A 23,035-nucleotide genomic window follows, 5' to 3' on the forward strand; every position below is an offset into this window, starting at 1 on the left:
AGAAGTTGTGGCCATTTGAAAGTATGCACTCAAAAAAGCTTAATAAGGAGGAATTTGCCTCTAAAGATTGTGTTCTCACCTGTTCTCACCTGCTGGGAGTGACAATAGGGCACATTTACATCTCATTTAGATAAGCCATACCCCCTATAAAGCTGCATGGTTGCAATCGGACCGCATTTGCATTGTAAATGTTAGTATCTTTTTTGACTAAAAATGATTTAGAGGCTGAAATATGTGAGTTTTATCTTTTTATAAAACCTTTTTTGTCAAAACTCTATTTGAACTTGTGCATTGTAGATAACATGTTGCAAGACACTCCTTTAAAATCTGGCCATCATTTTTAATGTTATTATTTTAATGTTTAGGTAAACAGAAAGTACATATTGATGCTAATTATATTTGTTATTTGCTGGTTATTTGCCCACCAGGGTTGCCAGGTTTTCACAACAAAACCCACACAATTGCTACTCAAAACTAGCCTAAAACAAGCCCAATCGCGTTTCAGGGGGGTTTCTCCGGTAAAAATTGCATTTGGGGGGTAAAATATGTGTTTTTTTGGCATGGTTGCCTACTAAAATTCGCATTCCCGGGGCTAAATATCACATAATTGGGGTCGCTTCAACCCACTGACATGAAAAACAGCAGACTTGGCAACACTGAGCCACGCTTCCCTTTTAGGGCGTGGGCAATAACAAAAGAAACACACCTCTGCTGCATGCTAGAATCTCCGAAAAACAAGCCGATTTCAACCTCAAAGTGTATGCTTTTAAATATACCAATACTGCTATCTCAAACACAGAGAGGCTTCTTCGTGATCTCAACTAACAGATTCTGCAAAAAAAGCGAAAAACACCAATTTTGAAAAAAAATGCTTCTTTCTCATTTTGCTCTACTTTCCTTGACTGGTCACATTTGAGATACTATTATAGTTTTTATTAATATTTTTAATCAAATGCGGAATGATTATCTTTATGTGGGGTTGTGCATCGCCACGGCTCCTCAGCGCAGATGAATCTAATGTTTTGAGGAGTGTGTGTGTGGCTGTCATTCATTCACCGCACCGGTGTGGATACTGTACTTTGAAATTACAGATACTAAGGCCGTGTCCACCGCTGTGGGCGCTTGAGAGCGTTTTGGCAGCGCAACGGAAGTGAATATCCACGGAAGTGTTGCTAGTATCTTATTTCACAGATAGTTTGTTTCTGTAGGGATTCTATATAAAAACGCTGATACAATGTAAAGTATTTCCTCTGGCTCTTGTTTTAAATGATTTTGTTCCGTTATTATGCTCGTTGTTTTCACCTATAGGCCTTTATCACAAAGGAATTGAATACCGGAAGTGCGCGTCGAAGCAGTGCTGATTCTTCCGGTTATGCATGTTTTCAATGTGCTGTGAACACCTAGCTGAACAAACGACAAATAAAATAAGCATCTGGAGGATGATTAAAAAATCCGGACATTTTCAGAGACCGGAGAAGAGATAAACTGATCAATACTGTGTACAGGATTTTCCAAACTCTGCTGAACTTGTAGTTTTTTAATCCAACATAAGCAGAGGGTCGTAAACATACGTGATTATTTCACCACATGGTGTCAGTGCTCGTCTAAATAGACCGCGATGAAGTGTGTGTGAGACCTGACGAATAAGATCTGAATCAACATATTGATTTGTATTAATATTTTAGTCATTGTTCTGTCACTTTTCATTGACAATCATTTCACTGTAGCCTATATGTAATTCACACATTTATGCCAAATTTCAGTCACGCTATTAACGTATGACTGTTTAAGATTAATTAAATGCTTAACATCTTTAACTTTCTTTAAGGCAGTTACCGCGCATTCATTCATCTATTTATTACATGAAAATGAACCATGGTTTTATTACAAATAAAATAAAACATGGTTCTTGTAGTTTAACCATGGTATTTGTAGTAAAACTAATACAAATGGTAGTCAATCCACGAAAAAAAAACATGGTTACTACATTCTTACTATAGTAAACCATGGTTAACTTTCGTAAGGGTGTTTATCAGTCAAATTAATTTAAAAATGTAACAACAGGTATGAAATATGATTAGTAAGAGAAACACTGTTAATGAACAGACTCAATCACTGGACTGCGGCAGGTTAGAAATTGATTTATTATTCAGAATGCACATTTGGATGGGAACATTTCAGCAGGCTGACGATATGAGACGTAAACATCCTCAGTTTGGAAATGCATAGGCCTAACAACACACAAACATACAACTTCATCCCGCCATATCAGTCTCACCCATGCTCTCCTCTATTCTTTTAGTGTCAGGAAATGGTCAAATCTGAGGTAAGGATGTCATTATTTAGTATTAGAGCACCGGATCGCTGCAGCTACACCCGCGTTTTGAATGCGTCGCGATGGGACCGGAAGTAGTGGTGCACTGCTTCACTTACCGGAAATAGGAAGTGTGATTAAAGGCCTATTGACGTTGTACAAGCAGAATGTGGTGGTTGGTCTGTGTTGTATTTGTCCCGCCCCTCCTCCACTCTGATTGGACGGCTGGGTGAAAAGTGACAGTGATGAGCGCTGCGTTTTACTCAAAGTTGAACATTCTTCAACTCTCTGCGACCGGTAAAAAATGGCAAGCGCTCCTCATTACTACTGCGTTACTACTTCTAGCCGGACTCCTTCTTTATGTATACAGACGTGAGGTAATGACACAAAGACATCGCGCTAAAATAAGTACCACTCAAATTATAACACATTATTACAAGCTTACCATTGTAAATCGGGCTGAGGTAAGGAGATAGTTTTGAATACTGGCTGGTTATGTACTTGCTCATATATACACTCACCTAAAGGATTATTAGGAACACCTGTTCAATTTCTCATTAATGCAATTATCTAATCAACCAATCACATGGCAGTTGCTTCAATGCATTTAGGGGTGTGGTCCTGGTCAAGACAATCTCCTGAACTCCAAACTGAATGTCAGAATGGGAAAGAAAGGTGATTTAAGCAATTTTGAGCGTGGCATGGTTGTTGGTGCCAGACGGGCCGGTCTGAGTATTTCACAATCTGCTCAGTTACTGGGATTTTCACGCACAACCATTTCTAGGGTTTACAAAGAATGGTGTGAAAAGGGAAAAACATCCAGTATGCGGCAGTCCTGTGGGCAAAAATGCCTTGTTGATGCTAGAGGTCAGAGGAGAATGGGCCGACTGATTCAAGCTGATAGAAGAGCAACTTTGACTGAAATAACCACTCGTTACAACCGAGGTTTGCAGCAAAGCATTTGTGAAGCCACAACACACACAACCTTGAGGCGGATGGGCTACAACAGCAGAAGACCCCACCAGGTACCACTCATCTCCACTACAAATAGGAAAAAGAGGCTACAATTTGCAAAAGCTCACCAAAATTGGACAGTTGAAGACTGGAAAAATTTTGCCTGGTCTGATGAGTCTCAATTTCTGTTGAGACATTCAGATGGTAGAGTCAGAATTTGGCGTAAACAGAATGAGAACATGGATCCATCATGCCTTGTTACCACTGTGCAGGCTGGTGGTGGTGGTGTAATGGTGTGGGGGATGTTTTCTTGGCACACTTTAGGCCCCTTAGTGCCAATTGGGCATTGTTTAAAACCACGGCCTACCTGAGCATTGTTTCTGACCATGTCCATCCCTTTATGACCACCATGTCCCCATCCTCTGATGGCTACTTCCAGCAGGATAATGCACCATGTCACAAAGCTCGAATCATTTCAAATTGGTTTCTTGAACGTGACAATGAGTTCACTGAACTAAAATGGCCCCCACAGTCACCAGATCTCAACCCAATAGAGCATCTTTGGGATGTGGTGGAACGGGAGCTTCGTGCCCTGGATGTGCATCCCACAAATCTCCATCAACTGCAAGATGCTATCCTATCAATATGGGCCAACATTTCTAAAGAATGCTTTCAGCACCTTGTTGAATCAATGCCATGTAGAATTAAGGCAGTTCTGAAGGCGAAAGGGGGTCAAACACAGTATTAGTATGGTGTTCCTAATAATCCTTTAGGTGAGTGTATAGTGTATATTATGTAAACACAAATTTTTATTTTGGATGCGATCAATAGAAAATGAATCGATTTGACAGCACTAATATAGACTGGGTCAGAGCATCGCCAAAACTGCAGCTCTTGTGGGGTGTTCCCGGTCTGCAGTGGTCAGTCTTTATCAAAAGTGCTCCAAGGAAGGACCAGTGGTCAATCAGTAACAGGGTCATGGGCGTCATCTGGATGGCCGGGTGTGTGTGTCGCTTACCTGGGGAACACATGGCACCAGGTGCACTATGGGAAGAAGGCAAGCCAGTGGAGGCAGTGATGCTTTGGGCAATGTTCTGCTGGGAAACCTTGGGTCCTCCATCTATGTGGATGTTACTTTGACACGCACCACCTACCTAAGCATTGTTGCAGACCATGTGCACCCTTTCCTGGAAACGGTATTCTCTGGTGGCTGTGGCTCTTTCAGCAGATAATGCACCTGACACAAAGCAAAAATGGTTCGGGAATGGTTTGAGGAGCACAACTCGACTTGGCCTCCAAATTCCCCAGATCTCAATCTAATCGAGCATCTGTGGGGTGTGCTGAACAAACAAGTCAGATCCATGGAGGTCCCACCTCACAACTTACAGGACTTAAAGGATCTGGTGCTAACATCTTGGTGTACAACAGCACACCTTCAGGGGTCTAGTAGAGTCCATGCCTCGACGGGTCAGGGCTGTTTTGGCAGCAAAAAGGGTGACCAACACAATATTAGGAAGGTGGTCATAATGTAATGCCTGATCGGTTTATATATGTATATAGTAGTAAAACATAATAATGACACAAATACATACAAACAGACATTTTAGAATTTTTATTAGTTTATTTATATAAATTCAGTTAACATTTATTTAAATTCAAGTGGCCATTTTTTTAATGGATTTTTGTAGTTGTAATTTTAGCAACTATAATAACATTTCCGTCCTGTTCGTTTTACGCATTGTGAATAATAATGAACGGCGCATCTGTTCTGTGTCAGACAGCCCTTTGTTTCCACCGCTGTACATTGTGCATCTAATGAAGCGTGCCTTGTATGACCTGACGCATGTTTGTGTGTTCATCTCTATATTAACAGCCTGCAGTTTCTAGCCTTCGACACTGAAGCCTCCCACGACATCCTGAGGGTCTGGGACGGGCCTCCGGAGAACGAGATGTCTTTGAGGGAGGTGAGCGGCTCTCTGTTGCCGGAGAACGTCCACAGCACCCTCAACATTGTCACCATTCAGTTCGAGACCGACTTCTACATCAGCAAGTCTGGATTCGCCATCGAGTTCTCGAGTGAGTTCGAGTTTTCTCTGGAGCTGGAGCTGTGTGGTTGGATTGACAGCATACAGTAACTGCTCATAAGGTGTTAATGGACTGTTAATGGCTGTGAATGTGATTACAGGCTCAGTGGCCACCGCCTGCAGGGATCCAGGAGTGCCCATGAACGGCAGTCGTAATGGAGATGGTCGGGAGCCTGGAGACACTGTGACCTTTCAGTGTGATTCGGGGTATGAACTGCAGGGAGACGTAAAGATCACCTGCATACAAGTGGAGAACCGCTACTATTGGCAACCAAGCCCTCCTGTCTGTATAGGTAAGGGTTTATATTGGGATTTGGTTAAAGGAATGGATCTGAATTAGAATTAGTATTTCACTATAGAATCATACTGGATTTTCCACGGCTACACGAAAGTAACACTACATATAGCATTTGTGTGATGATCAATAATCAAAAATAATGAAAAAAACATATCCGATCGAGTAACAGGGTTACTAGCTAATTTGTGACCAAGTGTTTGTTTGTATGGATTATATTTCATTTACATCTAATTCCCATATTTTAAAGAAGAAATATTTTATTTCATTTATTTTTATTTCATGAATTAAGAAAAAGTGTTTGATGAATGCAGTCGATACAACAATTTTGAAGAAAAGGAAGATAAAGAAAATTAAATGGAATTAATTTCTTTATTATTTAGAAAGATTTACTTTATTAAGCAAAAATGATGACACAAATCAACATATTTTTGTCATTTTAATTAGTTCATTACAGTGTTATTTTAGTATCATTCACATACTATTATAGTTTTATTAATATTTGGAATTAGTTTTTATTTTTCTCTTTTCTGTTTTCATTTTAATTTTAGTCAGTTTTAATAATTTTAGGGGATTTTTTTAAATATATGTCTATATATTTTTTTATTTTTATAACAACATTTTAATTGAAGTTTTAGTTATTTTAGTACACCACGTTAAACTAAATGGTAATAAAAAAGTTAAAAATAAAATATGTTTGTTTTTATTTCATTCAGTTAACATTTATTTATTTAAAGCATCCATTTGTAATATAAATATATTCTTATATACATTCTGGATATGGATACATTCAAATACATTCTTATATAATATAATGTTTTTTGTATAATATAAAAATAAAAATAAAACACTTTTTTTTTACATTTTGTTGCTGTAAATAAATAAATGTTAACTGAAATAAAATAGAAAAAACTTATTTTCTTTTTAAAAATGTTTACTATATATATATATATATATATATATATATATATATATATATATATATATATATATATATATATATATATATATATATATATATATATATATATATATATATATATATATATATATATATATATATTAAACCTGGTTTATTGATAATAGTTTACAAAACATGGGATTTGTGTCTCTGATGCTTTAAAAAAAGTTATGATATACCAAATTGTACTGTATTTGTACACTGCTATATGTAAACATTAGACAAAGCCTCATACTGTACATAAGAAGTATTGTTTTAGTCACTTTCATTACACATATTCACGATTCTGAGACATCTAAGAGGCTGAGTTAATTGGTACATAATGCTTTTGATGCAGACAAAAGTACTTTAAGCCGTTTTTATCAGGCCGTTCTCAAGAGTTGTACTCAGACCGAGGGACTCGACACCATTGAGATTCCTTATCATCGCAGTCACATGAAAGTGTGCCCAAATGAATGAATATCACATTACCAGATACGGGTGGATTCTGTCTTTCAAAAGATTCTTCGTTTTTGGAAGCAGGAAAGTGAGGGTGCAGGGTTTTCAGCTTTTCCTTTCATATTCTAAATAACCTTTCTCTCTTGCTATAGTTCTCATCCTCATTTATAAGATATGAGCGCTTTACATGTCCCGGTTCCTCAGAGGAGCTTAAAAAGTTCTCAGTATCTCTGTCTCTGCGTGTTTACCCCAGCACTCTTTCTCTGGGCTCCTGGTTGGCACAGATGTTCAAGCCGCATGTTTTAATAAGAGATTCTCCTCATGTGTTGCTAATGCCCATATGCTGCTGATACGAGTCCTCTGTGTTTTCCCAGCTCCATGTGGGGGCAATCTCACCGGTTCCTCTGGGTTTATTCTGTCGCCCAACTTCCCTCATCCATACCCGCACAGCAAGGACTGCGACTGGCTCATCGCCGTCAACTCGGATTACGTCCTGTCGCTGGCGTTCATCAGGTAAAGTCCTCTAGGAGCTACTCATGGCTGGGCTTTTGGTTTAGATTGCTGAATAATGTGATTTGTTTTTATCTATGGTGTGACGTGTGACAACACCGGTAATACCAGTTTCACTTAGTGATAGTGTCTGTTCTCTGACTGAACTAAATGATTTTTACTTCTATAAAACATCCAAACTACGGTGTGTGTGTGTGTGTGTGTGTGTGTGTGGGGGGGGGGGGGGGGGGGGGGGGGTTAGGGTGTGCCACGGTGGGAAAGTGATGTAGCCGTGTTGCAGCTGAACACCGATAACACTGACTATCACAGCAAGCCTAATACATACAAAATACTACAATAATAATAATATAATATACTGTATGCTAAATATTAATATATACTTATACATAATATACAGATGGATGGACAGACAGACGGACGGACGGATGGATGGATGGATGGATATACCGATAGACGGATGGATGGATGGATGGATGGATGGATGGATGGAAAGATTGATAGATAGAAGGAACGATGGATGGATGGATAAAAGGATAGAGGGATAGATGGAACAATAGACGGATGAATTGGATGGATGGATGGATGGATGGATGGATGGATGGATGGATGGATGGATAGATAGATAGATAGATAGATAGATAGATAGATAGATAGATAGATAGATAGATAGATAGATAGATAGATAGATAGATAGATAGATAGATAGATAGATAGATAGATAGATAGATAGATAGATAGATAGATAGATAGAATGATTGATGATGGATGGATAGATGATAGATAGAATGATAGACAGATGGATGGATGGATGGATGGATGGATGGATGGATGGATGGATGGATAAATAGATAGATAGATAGATAGATAGATAGATAGATAGATAGATAGATAGATAGATAGATAGATAGATAGATAGATAGATAGATAGATAGATAGATAGATAGATAGATAGATAGAATGATTGATGATGGACGGATAGATGATAGATAGAATGATAGACTGATGAATGGATGAATGGATGGATGGATGGATGGATGGATGGATGGATGGATGGATGGATGGATGGATGGATGGATGGATGGATGGATAGATAGATAGATAGATAGATAGATAGATAGATAGATAGATAGATAGATAGATAGATAGATAGATAGATAGATAGATAGATAGATAGATAGATAGATAGATAGATAGATAGATAGATAGATAGATAGATAGATAATGTGATAGTGTGATAGTTAATTAAAATACATATTTACTTATTTATTTATATACCATTCATATATGCATATTGCATATCATCTTATCTATAATATATTTCTTTGATATGTTAATGTAAATCAGATTTATTCTAGAGCTCTTGTCTGAAGGTGTGGGTTAGAGCGGGTCTTTAAGGATAATCATCTCCAGGTGAGTGTTTGTGGTGCAGTGGTGTACGGGCGGAGGTTTGGACTTTCCCCTCAGGTGTCCAGGACGTTTAGTGAATGCAGGCCGTGTGGTTCTCCGTGGGAGGGTTAATATGAGCTGAACCCTCTGTTGTGGTGGGGTCAGCGCATTTTAAATTGCGTCCGATGAGACCGAAAGACGAGCTATCGGAAATCATCTCACGGTGCGCATAATCCTGGCCTTTGGTTTGTGCCCTCGCTTGAGCTATAATATCTCCAGCTGATAAGTTCAGCAGTTCATTTAGAGGCTGCTGTGTCATAACGCCGAATTTAAAATGAGCGCCCACGGTGTCCATCGACATGGCCGCAGTCGCCGTGTTAAGTAATTATGTAGCGGGACCGCTATCACTGTCTGAATTAAAATGCATTTCATGTCTGGGAGAGATAATGAGCCCAGCTGGAATTCTTTGCTCATTTTGTCTGTAATGAACCTGACGGTGGGCCCTTTTTTTAGCTTCCCCTCTTCTTGCCTTAAAGGTGTGGAGAGGCGTCTCTGCCTTGAGTGATGTGACCAATTAGTATAAAAGCAGGGTTGATAAATTTCCTTCACAGTCCAATCATGTTGCTAATTATGTCCATTTTTCATTTAGCCAACACGAAGCGGCGCTCAAGCCGCAGGCGGGATCCTCCGTCCGGCCGGCCGGGGTCAGCGCGGGGTTAAGTTCGAGTGCTGTAGGAGTTTGTCGTATTTGACATTCGCCAAAGTCCTAATGCTAGCATGCTCTTCCCTTCCACCGGGATCAAAGTGTGTGGTGAGGGTGCAGTCCAGACATGAGGAATATTAATCAGGATTCACACACAGTCAGCGGAAGAAGAAGTGCTTGGGTTTCAGGAATTTTCCTTCTATCTCTCACGCTCGCTCTTTGAATTATCAGCGACTGTTGAACGTTTAAATGGATGAATGGATGTATATATAGAGCGATGGATGGATGGATGGATGGATGGATGGATGGATGGATGGATGGATGGATGGATGGATGGACGGATATATAGAGCGATAAACAGATGGATGGATAGAAGGATAGATAGAATGATTGAAGGTGAATGGATGGATGGATGGATGGATAGAATGTTAAACAGATGGATGGATGGATCGATATATAGAGCAATAGATTGATGGATGGATGGATGGATGGATAGAAGGATAGATAGATAGATGGATGGATGGATGGAAGGACATATATATTTATTGGTGGATGGATGGATGGATGGATGGATGGATGGATGGATGGATGGATGGATGATGGATGGATGGATAGAAGGATAGATAGATAGATGGATGGATGGATGGAAGGACATATATATTTATTGGTGGATGGATGGATGGATGGATGATGGATGGATGGATAGAAGGATAGATAGATAGATGGATGGATGGATGGAAGGACATATATATTTATTGGTGGATGGATGGATGGATGGATGGATGGATGGATGGATGGATGGATGATGGATGGATGGATAGAAGGATAGATAGATAGATGGATGGATGGATGGAAGGACATATATATTTATTGGTGGATGGATGGATGGATGGATGGATGGATGGATGGATGGATGGATGGATGGATGGATGGATGGATAGATAGATAGATAGATAGATAGATAGATAGATAGATAGATAGATAGATAGATAGATAGATAGATAGATAGATAGATAGATAGACAGATAGATAGATAGATAGATAGATAGATAGATAGATAGATAGATAGATAGATAGATAGATAGAAGGTTAGATAGATTTTAAACGGATGGATGGATGAATATATAGAGCGATAGACAGATGGATGGACGGATGGATGGATCGAGTGATAGATAGAATGATTGAATGTGGATGGATGGATAGAATGTTAAACGGATGGATGGATGGATGGATGGATATATATTGAGCGATAGAAAGATGGATGGAGGGATAGATGGATAGAAGGATAGATAGACAGATGGATAGATGGATGGATGGAAAGATAGATAGAAGGATAGATAGATTGTTAAACTGATGGATGGATGATGGATGGGTGGGTGGAAGGATGGATATAAAGAGCGATGGATGGATGGATGGATGGATGGATGGATGGATGGATGGATGGATGGATGGATGGATGGATGGATGGATGGATAGACAGATAGATAGAATGATGGATGGATAGATAAAAGGATAGAGGGGTAGATGGAACAATAGACAGATGATTGGATAGATAGATAGATAGATAGATAGATAGATAGATAGATAGATAGATAGATAGATAGATAGATAGATAGATAGATAGATAGATAGATAGATAGATAGATAGATAGATAGATAGATAGATAGATAGATAGATAGATAGATGGATAGATAGACAGATACTTTAATAATGAAGTCAGCGGAAGAAGAAGAAGAAGAAGAAGAAAAAGAAGAAGAAGAAGAAGAAGATTATTTCTCTCACTCGCTCTTTGAAATGTCTGTGAGTGTTGAGAGTTTAAACTTCTCCTCTTCCCTCTCCTCGTCATCTAAGAGCAGATCTGTTAATGACAGCCATAACTCAAAAACAATCTTCCGTTCTGCCCGCGCGCCTCAATTTACAGCATTCATCACCACAGGAGCCGCCATTTCAGCCGCTTTTGTGTTTTTTCCTGCGCCTAATATTTTTCAAAACCTTCACAGCCAGTAGTCAGAGCCATACATCAGCCCCAAAACAGAGGATGAAGAAGCGTTCCTCTCTTTCTCCAGGTAGTGTGGTTCCCGCGGTCGGCATCGCGTCTCATTTGAATCCGCTCGTCCTCTCCGAGTAAACAAGCGTGCTGGAGTTCTGCCAATGTCTCAAACAAGTTTCTAATAAATAGCTCTCATTCGGTTCCATCTCAAAGACTTTCATTACACAGTCCATTACTGACTGCTTTCTGCTTAAAAAATCCACGCTGTGAAATATGTCCACAATGAAATTGGAAATGAACAATGCGCTGGGAAAGAAGTGACCTCTTTTAGCAGCGCTACAGATGTCCTCCCGTCGTTAGCAATAGTACAGTTTGAGCTATCGACCTGATTAGCGCAGAAATAATTGTTTTCTGATTGACAGGGGGAAAATCCAATGCATCTGTTTATCAGAAATTAATGACTTTTTTAATGTGGTGTAAAGGATCTTATCCTGTGTATGAATTATCCTATAATAACCCCTAAGCAGTGGCTTCTGACGCAGTGAAGTGTGGAAGGCATGCTTAGCATTCTCTCTCTCTCTCTCTCTCTCTCTGCATAATGGGAGTGTAAATCTGATTCGCTCACAATCCATCTCAGGCAAACGACTCTCCACTGATGGGCGAGACCTTATCTTTGCACCTTACTGCAAATGAAAAGGTGCAAGTGTTTCTGAGTGTGTGTCTCCGAGTACAGCAGAGCTGCTGATCCGGTGCTGGAGGTTTAGAGCGGCTGATGCTCTGCTGTCCTGCCGGACATATGGAGATCACAGGGACAGATCTCAGCTCCTCATCCCGGACACTGAAGAGAGCAGGACAGGGTTCAGATGGACAGGGATCTAATCTGTCAAAAAGTTCTAATTCAAACAATAATTATTAGTATTATTTTAAAATGATTAAATAATATATTATAATATAATATTATCTGTCTATCCATCCATCCATCCTCTATACGTCCTTCTATCTATCTATCTATCTATCTATCTATCTATCTATCTATCTATCTATCTATCTATCTATCTATCTATCTATCTATCTATCTATCTATCTATCTATCTATCTATCTATCTATCGTTTTATCTATCTATCGTTCAATCTATTGTTCTATTGATTTAATATTATAATATAATATATATTATCCATCCATCCATCCATCCATCCATCCATCCATCCATCCATCCATCCATCCATCCATCCATCCATCCATCCATCCATCCATCCATCCATCCATCTATCTATCTATCTATCTATCTATCTATCGATCGTTCTATCTATCTATCATTCCATCTATCTATCTATCTATCGTTCTATGTATTGTTCTATCTATCTATCCATCCATCCATCATCTATCTGTCCTTCTGTCTGTCCATCAGTCTATCTGTCCATCCATCCATCCATCCATCCATCCATCCATCCATCCATCCATCCATCCATCCATCATCTATCTATCTGTCTGTCTGTCCGTCCGTCCGTCCATCCATTGTATTATAATATTATTGTAGTATTGTATTATTATATATATTATTAAAATTATTAAAACAATTATTAAGTAATATAGTATCTACATATATAATATTATAATATTATTAATAGTATTATTAAGAAATAATTTATGTATTAAATAGCATATTATAATATATATTATCTATCTATATATTATATTAAAATATTATTAGTAGTATTACTTAAAAATTGTTTTAAAAAATGAAATAATTCATTTTAATGATTCCTTGCTAAGTATTAATTTCTTTAAAAAAAAATATATATATTTTTTTTAAAGAAATGAATACTTAGCAAGGAAGCAATAATTTGGTCAAAAGTGAGATATCTATCAATAAGATTTCTATTTTTAAAAAATGCTGTTTTTTTGTACTTTCTAATAATCTTGAAAAATAAATGTTTTCCCAAAAAATATTAAGCAGCACAACTGTTTTCAGCATTGATAATAATCATAAAGTTTCTTGAGCAGTAAATCATCATATCAGAATGATTTCAGAAGATCATGTGACACTGAAGACTGGAGTAATGATGATAAATTCAGCTTTGATCCCAGAAATAAATTACATTTTACAATATATTTAGACAGAAAACAGTTATTATAAACTGTAATAATATTTCACAATATTGCTGTTCTAATAATTGCACTTTTGGTGAGAATAAGAGACTTCTTTAAAAAAAAAAAAAAAAGCCTTACGGACCAGAAACTTTTGCAAGTTTATTTAATGGAGTTAGACGTGTGACAACTTGCCCCGGTCTCCCCTATCACTCTAAAGCAAGTGTCTGATTCCTTTGTACATGTTTGACTTTATACTGCCGTCTGAAAGTTGATCTCAGGCCTGGAATATCCAGATCACTGCCCAGCTTTTGATCCCTCAGTTCAGAAAACTCCTCTTTGATCATTTCTCCTAGCTTCAGCATAGAGCCCAACTACGACTTCTTGTATATCTACGACGGCGTGGACAGCAACAGCGCGCTGATCGGGAGCTTCCAGGACAGCAAGCTTCCCGAACGGATAGAGAGCAGCTCCAACACCATGTACCTGGCCTTCCGCAGTGATGGCTCTGTCAGCTACACCGGCTTCCACCTGGAGTACAAAGGTAGAGCCTGACATTTCACCAGCCCAAACGTCCAAAGCCTTCGATAGATACAGTATATTACACATAATTCTGACTGCAGAGTGCAATTAATTGTGACTCGTATTCAGTTGAAAGGGATAGTTCACCCAAAAATGAACTGTCATCATTTACTCACCCTTATCCTTTTATTTTGCTCAGTGTTATTTTAGTATAATTGATATACTGTTATAGTTTATATTATAAATTTTTATTTTTATATTTTTATTTTAGTTCAAGTTTTAGTAATTTTGTTTTTATTTGTCATTTCCATAAGTAGTTTTTTTTAATGTCTGTATAGTTTTATACATTTTAGTTTTAGTTATTTCAGTACATCAAATTAAACTAACTGAAAATGAGAAATGCTGAAATAAAATACGTTTTTTTGTATATTTTATTTAATTTCAAGCAGCCAAATCATTTTTTGATGGGTTTAGTTTCAGTTAACTATAATAAGTATATATATATATATATATATATATTAGTGCTGTCAAATCGATTAATTGCATCCAAAATAAAAGTTTGTGTTCATGGGTGTAAATTTCTAACAGTTGGGGGGGACAATAAATATAAAATTTCTCAAGTGCAGTTTTTGAAGGGGACACAAATAATACCGCCACAATTGTACTTGTATATTTGTGGCATTTTGGTGCACTGAAAATGATCTCATGTCCGTTTTTTCTTTTGTGTCATTTTATCTGGCCAACAACACAAAGTAATAATTGTTTAAATATGAGTTATCATAGGTTCACCACACGGTAATATAATTATTAAATGATCTTGCTTCTTCCACATAGCATTGAGCAAAACCCAACACAGCGGTAGATCTACAATATTAGCCTAATATCAGTTCACACATGGGCTTATCGCTGTGTGAGTTGTAGTGGGTGATTTACAACAAGCTACCAAAACAATAATCGCTAAAATATTGGACTTATAGAAAAATACATTGATTATCATAATTTTTTGTCATTGCTAATTTATTAATAACTCAGCATCTTCTGTTTTAAAGCGAAAATAATCAATTCATCCGATGTTTAAAGTGAATAAAATAGCCTTAACAGCCTTACTGGAGTTCAACAACTACTGAAGAACTGTGTTCTCTCCCACCGGACTTGCGTGTGTGTGTGTGTGTGTGTGTGTGTGTGTGTGTGTGTGTGTGTGTGTGTGTCTTGGTGAGGGGCCACTGTGGGGCAAGACAGGGGGGACTCAAAATTTTTCTAAACTTTAACCGCATTTTTGCTCTGTTTGCGTTTGTATTGTTTTACTACTTACACAATTATTTTAAGTATATATAATTATATTATTTACAATACACAATGTCGTTTTATAAAATTTTTTTTTTTGGGGGGGGGGTAAGGGGTAGATATGGGATAAGGGATCCTGCCCCCCCGACCCCCACGGAATTTACGCCTATGTTTGTGTTTACGTAATATTTGTGTGTACTGTGTTAAATTATTATCTATATGTAAATACACACTCATTCATGTATATACATATATATATACAGTACACAAACATATATTATGTAAACGCAAACTTTGTCGTGATCGTAATCGCGATTGATCGATTTGACAGCACTAATCAGTAAGTTATGACAGCTATGTTTTTATATTACTTTAACTCAATTCAAGTTATGCAAGATTCAACTGATTTTAAGCCATTTAAATTTAATTTAAGTTTTAATTACTTATACATCTAAGTTAATTGTACTTAAAAAGCAACTTTTTTACAGTGTATAAAGCTCTAAACAAATTTTACATTATTTTTTTCCCCCTCACAGTTTTTGCACTTTATGCATAATTTGTGAATTATGAAAATAAAAAAAGTGTTTTTAATTTACCTTGAATTAAACCTGCAGAAAATACAGTTTTGTGAGAATCCTCTTCAAACTTAATCTTGAACTTGATAAAACAATTATCTTTATTTAAAATATTTTTCAAGCCTTCGAAATATGCTTTGAGTCTTCATATCTTTTCCTTTTTTTACTGATAATAACCCTGCTCGGAACACAAAATATACATATTTTTTGTCAAAATTACAGTTCTCAGTTACCAGACAGGCTTCAAGCTCCCCGAAAAAGTCTTTATAATGTGTTTATGTTGTACAGTAACTTTGGTTTCGACACATCCCGCAAGCTAAGATATGCCTAAAGTGATTTTCACCCCTTGCTTTTCCTGCACCTCTCTCCATCTCACACAGCCAAGCTGAGGGAGTCATGCTTTGATCCCGGTAATGTGATGAATGGGACTCGGCTGGGCAGTGACTACAAGCTGGGCTCCACCGTGACCTTCTACTGTGAGGCGGGCTACGTCCTCCAGGGCTACTCCACGCTTACCTGCATTATGGGAGACGATGGCAGGCCTGGCTGGAACAGGGGGCTGCCCAGCTGTCAAGGTAGAGATAGATGCTTAAGAGAATCTCTGCTGCCGTAGACCAAACAAAATGAATCAAACACATAAAAAGACTTGTACATGCTTCGCTAGCCAAGATTTTTTCCATCCAGACTGCTGTCTCAAAAATAGCAGTTCATCGTGAGTGTTTAAGCACAAAGTAATGAGTGATCTGGGTGTTTGTGTGAACAGCACCATGTGGAAGCCGCTCTACTGGGACCGATGGAACCGTGCTGTCGCCGAATTTCCCGAGGAACTACACGACGGGACAGAGCTGTGTGTACTCTATCTCTGTACCCAGGGAGTTTGGTGAGTAACTGAAAATACAACACGAAATTGGAGCAGAACGCAGCAAAGGCAAAAAGTGAGGCTTTTCAGTGTGTTTGGGGTATTTAACATACAAATTCTACAGGCTTTTTGTCAGGGATATTGTATGGGGCAATTTTGGCCTTTTTTTGTTATGTCTGAACATGGTTTTAAACATGTTGATTAATGCACATTGTCCTAGTTTAAATTCAAAGTCTCATCATGTCTTGTACATATGGAACTATTGCATACCATAATATTCACATTAATTTTGAGTGTATAAAATCATGTTACTGTTGAACGACTAGTAAACAGTATGCACTTGGTTTAACTTAAATTTGGGTAAAATATGGACAAACCATATTTAAAAATAAATTTTTTTTTTTAATTTTTAACCCAGCGGTTGGGTTTGTCCATATTTGAGCCAAATTGGGGTTAAAACAACCTAGTATTTTTTAGAGTGTATGCTTAATAGTATTGCATGTGTAGTTCAAATCTTGAAAGTATATTTTTAAAAGACCATACTTGCAGATAATATATCATTGAAATAAAATGCACCTTAAGTGTACTTAATCAGTACACTTTCATGACTGTTTATTAGCACACATAATTGCACTTTTGTAATGTCAAATTGAAAGTTTTACTTTAATGAAGTACACTTATTTTGATGTGTTGACTATCTGTAGTGTTCTTCATTATATAAGTGAAAATATTTTAATTGTACTAAATTGCAGCATAATTACACTTGTGTATTTATAAATATACAGAAACAGAAATGTTTCTGTATATTTTTTGAACAGAAATTACTGTATATTTTAGTTCACCATAAATGCAGTACATTCGGCAGTACACTAACCATATTTCAAAGATGAAATTACATATAAAATGTACTTAGTTAAGGTGGTTAAAAAGCACTCAGATAATTGCATTAAATATAAATTTAATCTATAATGCATTTTCATTTAGTTGCAATAACATGTTCGCACTTAAAGTATGCAACTAATTAAAAAAGTTTGCTAAAGTGTGCTTCTTTTTCACATGGGTGAGTTTCATCTGAATTATGTTGAGGTATACTAGTCTCATGCATTCATTTCTATACATTCAATATGATGTGTAGCTTAGCAACTAGGTCCCTCGTCTTTCTTTTACACTTGAAAGGCATCTGTTGAATGTGAGAATCAAGGTGCTGCACAGTAATAATATTTCATAGTTTTGAGAGCGTAGCCAGTCTGGTGTCACTGCACAGAGACCTGACCTTCCAAACCAGCAGATGAAAAAGAGATGAAGATATGAACTGAAATTAATTTGGTATTGCATGCCGCTCTGATTCAGAGTCCCTGCGAGTAACAGAAGTGTTGGAGAAACTGTGGCTATGAGCGACTAATTATCGTATATTAAAGGAGACAAGCTGCTCTCTTTAACTAACTTCTAGACAGAACCAACTACATTTAAAGAGGACCTATTATGCTTTTTTCCATGTTCAGCTTTCTTTAGTGTGTAATGTTTCTGTTTGAGCATGAAAAAGCTCTCCAGCGGGAGTTATTCTCTATATCAGTGTCAGTGTTTCTGAACTCCCTGAAACGCCTCCATTGTAGTCTTGAGTTTTCTTCCGGGAACGAACACGTCACAAAATTCCTCATTTAAATAATTCATATGCAGATTAAAGGGGCGGGGCCTGGTTGAGTTGGTTAGGAGTGTGTTGAAACTGACAGATATGGTAAGGGGCGGGACATTTCCCAAACACTCTCAAATCGTTGACCAATCACAACACACTGCTCCAGCCGACCAATCAGAGCACAGTGTGCTTTTCAGAGGGAGGGGCTTCACAGAGACCGGAACGAAACAGTGGTAATGGGACTCGGAACTTTGAATCTCGTTCGGCAAAACGAACAAATCTTTTTTCAAGTCATTTCGTTCATTTCAGCAGAATCTAATTAAAATGTTACATGTTACATTTTTCAACTCATTTAGTACTTTTGGAATAAAAAATAAAGCCATGGCCAAGCTTTGAGAAAAGTTTGAGAAAAGATGAATTAATTGCGTAAGCTGGGTCCTCAGGCTATGTATGCAGTCTGTTAGTTCACATCACCTCCCGATCCAAATCGTTCTTTCCTTTGTCACTTCACATTTTGTTCCCTGGAAAGTTTAGTTCAACTCTTGTGTCTTTGGGTTTGAGCCGTTAGTTCCGTGGCCTAAAATGCAATACACGCGTCCGGAAACAGAATTGATTAGTTCTCTCAAGTCATTCGTTCATCAAGTACCAGCCCCATATGAAAGGACCACCAACCATGGAACTGATATGCAGAAGGTTGCTGGTTCGATCCCAGCGGTCACCACCAGTCTGTCCCTGAGCAAGGCACTTTACTCCACGTTGCTCCAGGAGATTGTCCCTGTAATAAGGCCACTGTAAGTCGCTTTGGATAAAAGCGTCTGCCAAATGCATAAATATAAATGAAAATATCAATTCTGTTTCCTGTACAGAACATATGGGATGTTGCGCATGCGCAGTCAACACCAAATGAACGAATCGCACTCTGAGACAACCCGTTATATTAAATCTCGTGTCATATTAAAGATTTGTTCAAAATGAACGAATCGTTCATGAACGACACATCACTACTAAACAGAGCGTTACTGACAGACTGGGAAAAGAGGAGCTGCAACAATGGAGAATAAGGTACATGAGAGAATATGGGGAAATTCAAGCATGAAAACGTATTCTAGCAGCAAAATCAAGACTTTGTAAAAGGGTATAATAGACCCTTTTCACAGACTGTTGTGTTTTAACGGTCATCAATATCGTAAATCCTGCAACGTTTTTTGTATTTTCTTTATATATATATATATATATATATATATATATATATATATATATATATATATATATATATATATATATATATATATATATATGTATGTACATTTATAACATACTTTTGCATCAAATTACAAAAAAACAAGTTACCGCTGCTGTGAGGCAGTGTAAGAGAGCGTCTATGGGAGTGATGAAAAAAATTTACATATTTCTCTCTTTTGACTGCCGTTATCAATCTCACTCTATTTTTTCCCTCTTTTTGAAAGTTGTAAAATCACTATTATGGCGTTTTTCTTTTTCTTTTTGAGCAAATGGGCACACAAACAAATATTTAATGTATTCTCTCATTCACAGCTATAATAGTTAACCCAACTATGACGACTTCCACTCTGAGAAACCCAGAAATGTGAAAAGGGTCTATAGGTCCTCTTTACGCTTCTTAGAGGTTGCCTGACAAGCCAGACCCACATCAAGATGTCTGGGAACTCACCATTGGCAGGGCTCAATCCGAGGGGCGGGATAAACGGTTGTCTTTCAACTTCCCTCTGCACGCAATAGGATAGCGCTACAACCAACCAGAGCAACAAAGAAGGTGAAGCGGAGCTAGTTGATTAAACTTTCGCCGTAGCCGGTCTGCAAAACTCCGAACACATCTTCCTTTCTTAAGAATGACTTCAGTGCCGTTCTTCGTTCTTTCCTCAAAGAAAAGCTTAACTCCAAGTCTTCCAGAGTCGCGGACAAAGCCGATTCGAAAGACCGCTGTTCGCCAGCTTCTTTGTTTACAAGTAGCACGCGGAACCGCCGCAACTCTGCCATCATTATGTTAACCCCGCCCACCGACTCTATACACGATGTGATTGGCCTGACCAAAGTTTGGTTTTTCCAGCTCCCATGCCAACGGAGAGTTGTTAGACTACCCTGGCTGCAAACTAGATTTGGTGCCGCTAGGGTGCGTCTAGATTTCTAGGCTAACTTAGAGGAATAGTTCATCCAAACGTGTATGATTTACTTTCATCAGTGGAACACAAAAGAAGATATTTTCAAAAATGTCACAAAACATCCCAGCAAGCAACTATAGACCCGATATAGTCCGGCTATGAGTAACCTACTTCTAGCCATAATAACCTTGAATTTGGTCACATGTCGTTTGGCCAAAATAACTTCCGAGATGTGTGATATTCCATCATGTGAGCAAAGTCAACCGTAATTACAAGGTGTTTGGGTTCATTTCTTTGACATGTTCATGTTCTTGATGACTAGTCTATTCTTGGGCTATGGTTAGACGTCTATATTTTCACTGACAGCCCAAATTTTGCCTTGTTTTAGCCCAGACGTCAGAGCTGTGTTTGTACGTCTATTAGACGTCTTTTAAACTCAAAATTGCTTGCTGGGATTATTCAAAATGTCTTTTGTGTTTCCTAGAAGAAAGTAAAACAGGTTTGGAACAACATGAGGGTGAGTAAATGATGACAGAATTTAAATATGTGGGTAAACTATCCCTTTAATTTATCGAAACAGTAGCTTGTATATCACCTAATCATTGAGCTGCTGTATTCCGGGGAGACTTGAAATGTTTGCAGACAGTCTGTGATTGTAATATCCAGTTCAGAGATGAAAGTGCGAAATGAGAAAGCCCTTCAGACCTCCTGGTCTCGGTCGGTCTCTTGTCTTAGGTTTTATTTTTGTGCTAAAAGAAAGACTCTCTCTTTGCTCTCTCAGTCCTGTACCAAGAAGTCAGTGGTGTTATGAGGTATTTGGTGTTGAAAGGAGAGAAACCATGACAAAAAAAACTCCTCTGTTAATGTAGCTGTCAGTTGAACTGTTCTGGGGATTTTGGACCTCCCTCACAAGCATCGTTTGGCATTATGTGAGCGGCGTGTGATGTCTCCCCCGAGGCCCGTCTCTGGTCATTGGGCCGCTCGCACTCTGATGGAAGGTCCTAAACGAGATAGATGTCATTTGAAATGAAGCCTTGATAAAAAAAACGCAAACGGAAAGTGAAAAACATGATAGCTTTGCAAATGAAACGGAGAGAAAATGAAGAGTCAGCATCTGAGGTGTTTTAGCCCCTGAAACACATACATCACACCATTGAACTCGTCGTTTTAAACATTGGCATGTGTACACGTAGTACTAAACATACTGTGAAATATTGCCTGCATGTTCAGTTCTCAACATAAATATTGACATATTCAAATTTCTCTACTATACTCTAAAGTATTTCTGTCAGACGAGTGGGATAGAGATTGTGGCAAAGCTTTTTTTCTAACTAGAAGACCAACAGCAATAAAAAAAGAAATAAAAATAAGTACTAGCAGGTAAATTCAAGGGAAACAAAGATATTAACAGCAAATGGAGGTTTATGCATGATTTAAAAAGATAGTTCACCCCAAAAAATAAACCTTTACTCACATCATTCCAAACCTTTCTTTCATTTCTTCTGTGGAACATAAAAGAATATTTTTTGAAGAATATGATGAAAGTCAGTGAAACGTTCTTTTAAATTTCTACTTTTATGTTCCACAGAAGAAGAAAGTCATAAAGGTTGGGAACGACATGAGGGTGAATAAATGATGACAGATTTTTTGGATGATTTCATTTTTGGGGTAAACTAGCAGTTTAAGAATTGTTTTCATTTTAAATGAAATAACTTGCAATATAAAAGTAGCGTTAAAAGTAATTTTTTCAGTTTAACGCATTAAAAATATTTAACGCAATTAAAGGGATAGTTCACCCAAAAATTTAAATTTGATGTTTATCTGCTTGTTCATCCAAGATGTAGGTGACTTTGTTTCTTCAGTAGAACACAAATGAAGATTTGTAACTCCAATCGTTGCAGTCTGTCAGTCGTATAATGCATGTGAATGGTAACAAAATCTATGAGAGTAAAAAAACCAGACAAAACCAAATGAAACCCTGCGGCTCGTGACGACACATTGATGTCTTAAGACACGAAGCGATCTGTTTTTTTAAACTTTGTTTTGCTCAGCCTTGAGCGCGCGATCACTTCCGGCGCTTGTGTAAACTACAGTGGCATGAAAAAGTATGTGAACCGTTTGCAGAATCTGTGAAAATGGGAATAATTTAAACTAAATAAGAGGGATCATACAAAATGCATGTTATTTTTTATTTATTACTGTCCTGAATAAGATATATTTTACATAAAAAATGTTTACATATAGTCCACAAGACAAAAAAATAGCTACAAATAAAATGTATTAAAATAACCCTGATAAA

The 23,035-nt window shown here is 37.7% G+C and overlaps 1 protein-coding gene across 1 annotated transcript in view; it reads left to right on the top strand.

Moving 5' to 3' along the window:
- Positions 1-23,035, top strand: part of csmd3b (CUB and Sushi multiple domains 3b) — a gene marked incomplete at its 5' end in the record, with an annotated part of 796,761 nt that overhangs the window by 526,311 nt on the left and 247,415 nt on the right. Inside the window, 6 exons of the mRNA XM_079829185.1 lie at positions 5,142-5,344; positions 5,454-5,645; positions 7,421-7,559; positions 14,082-14,269; positions 16,487-16,681; positions 16,870-16,986. Of these exons, the coding sequence (XP_079685311.1) occupies positions 5,142-5,344; positions 5,454-5,645; positions 7,421-7,559; positions 14,082-14,269; positions 16,487-16,681; positions 16,870-16,986 (1,034 nt within the window). The remainder of the gene's footprint in view (positions 1-5,141; positions 5,345-5,453; positions 5,646-7,420; positions 7,560-14,081; positions 14,270-16,486; positions 16,682-16,869; positions 16,987-23,035) is intronic.

Source organism: Gobio gobio (assembly GCF_949357685.1).
Source record: "Gobio gobio genome assembly, chromosome: 11".
Lineage (NCBI taxonomy): Eukaryota > Metazoa > Chordata > Actinopteri > Cypriniformes > Gobionidae > Gobio > Gobio gobio.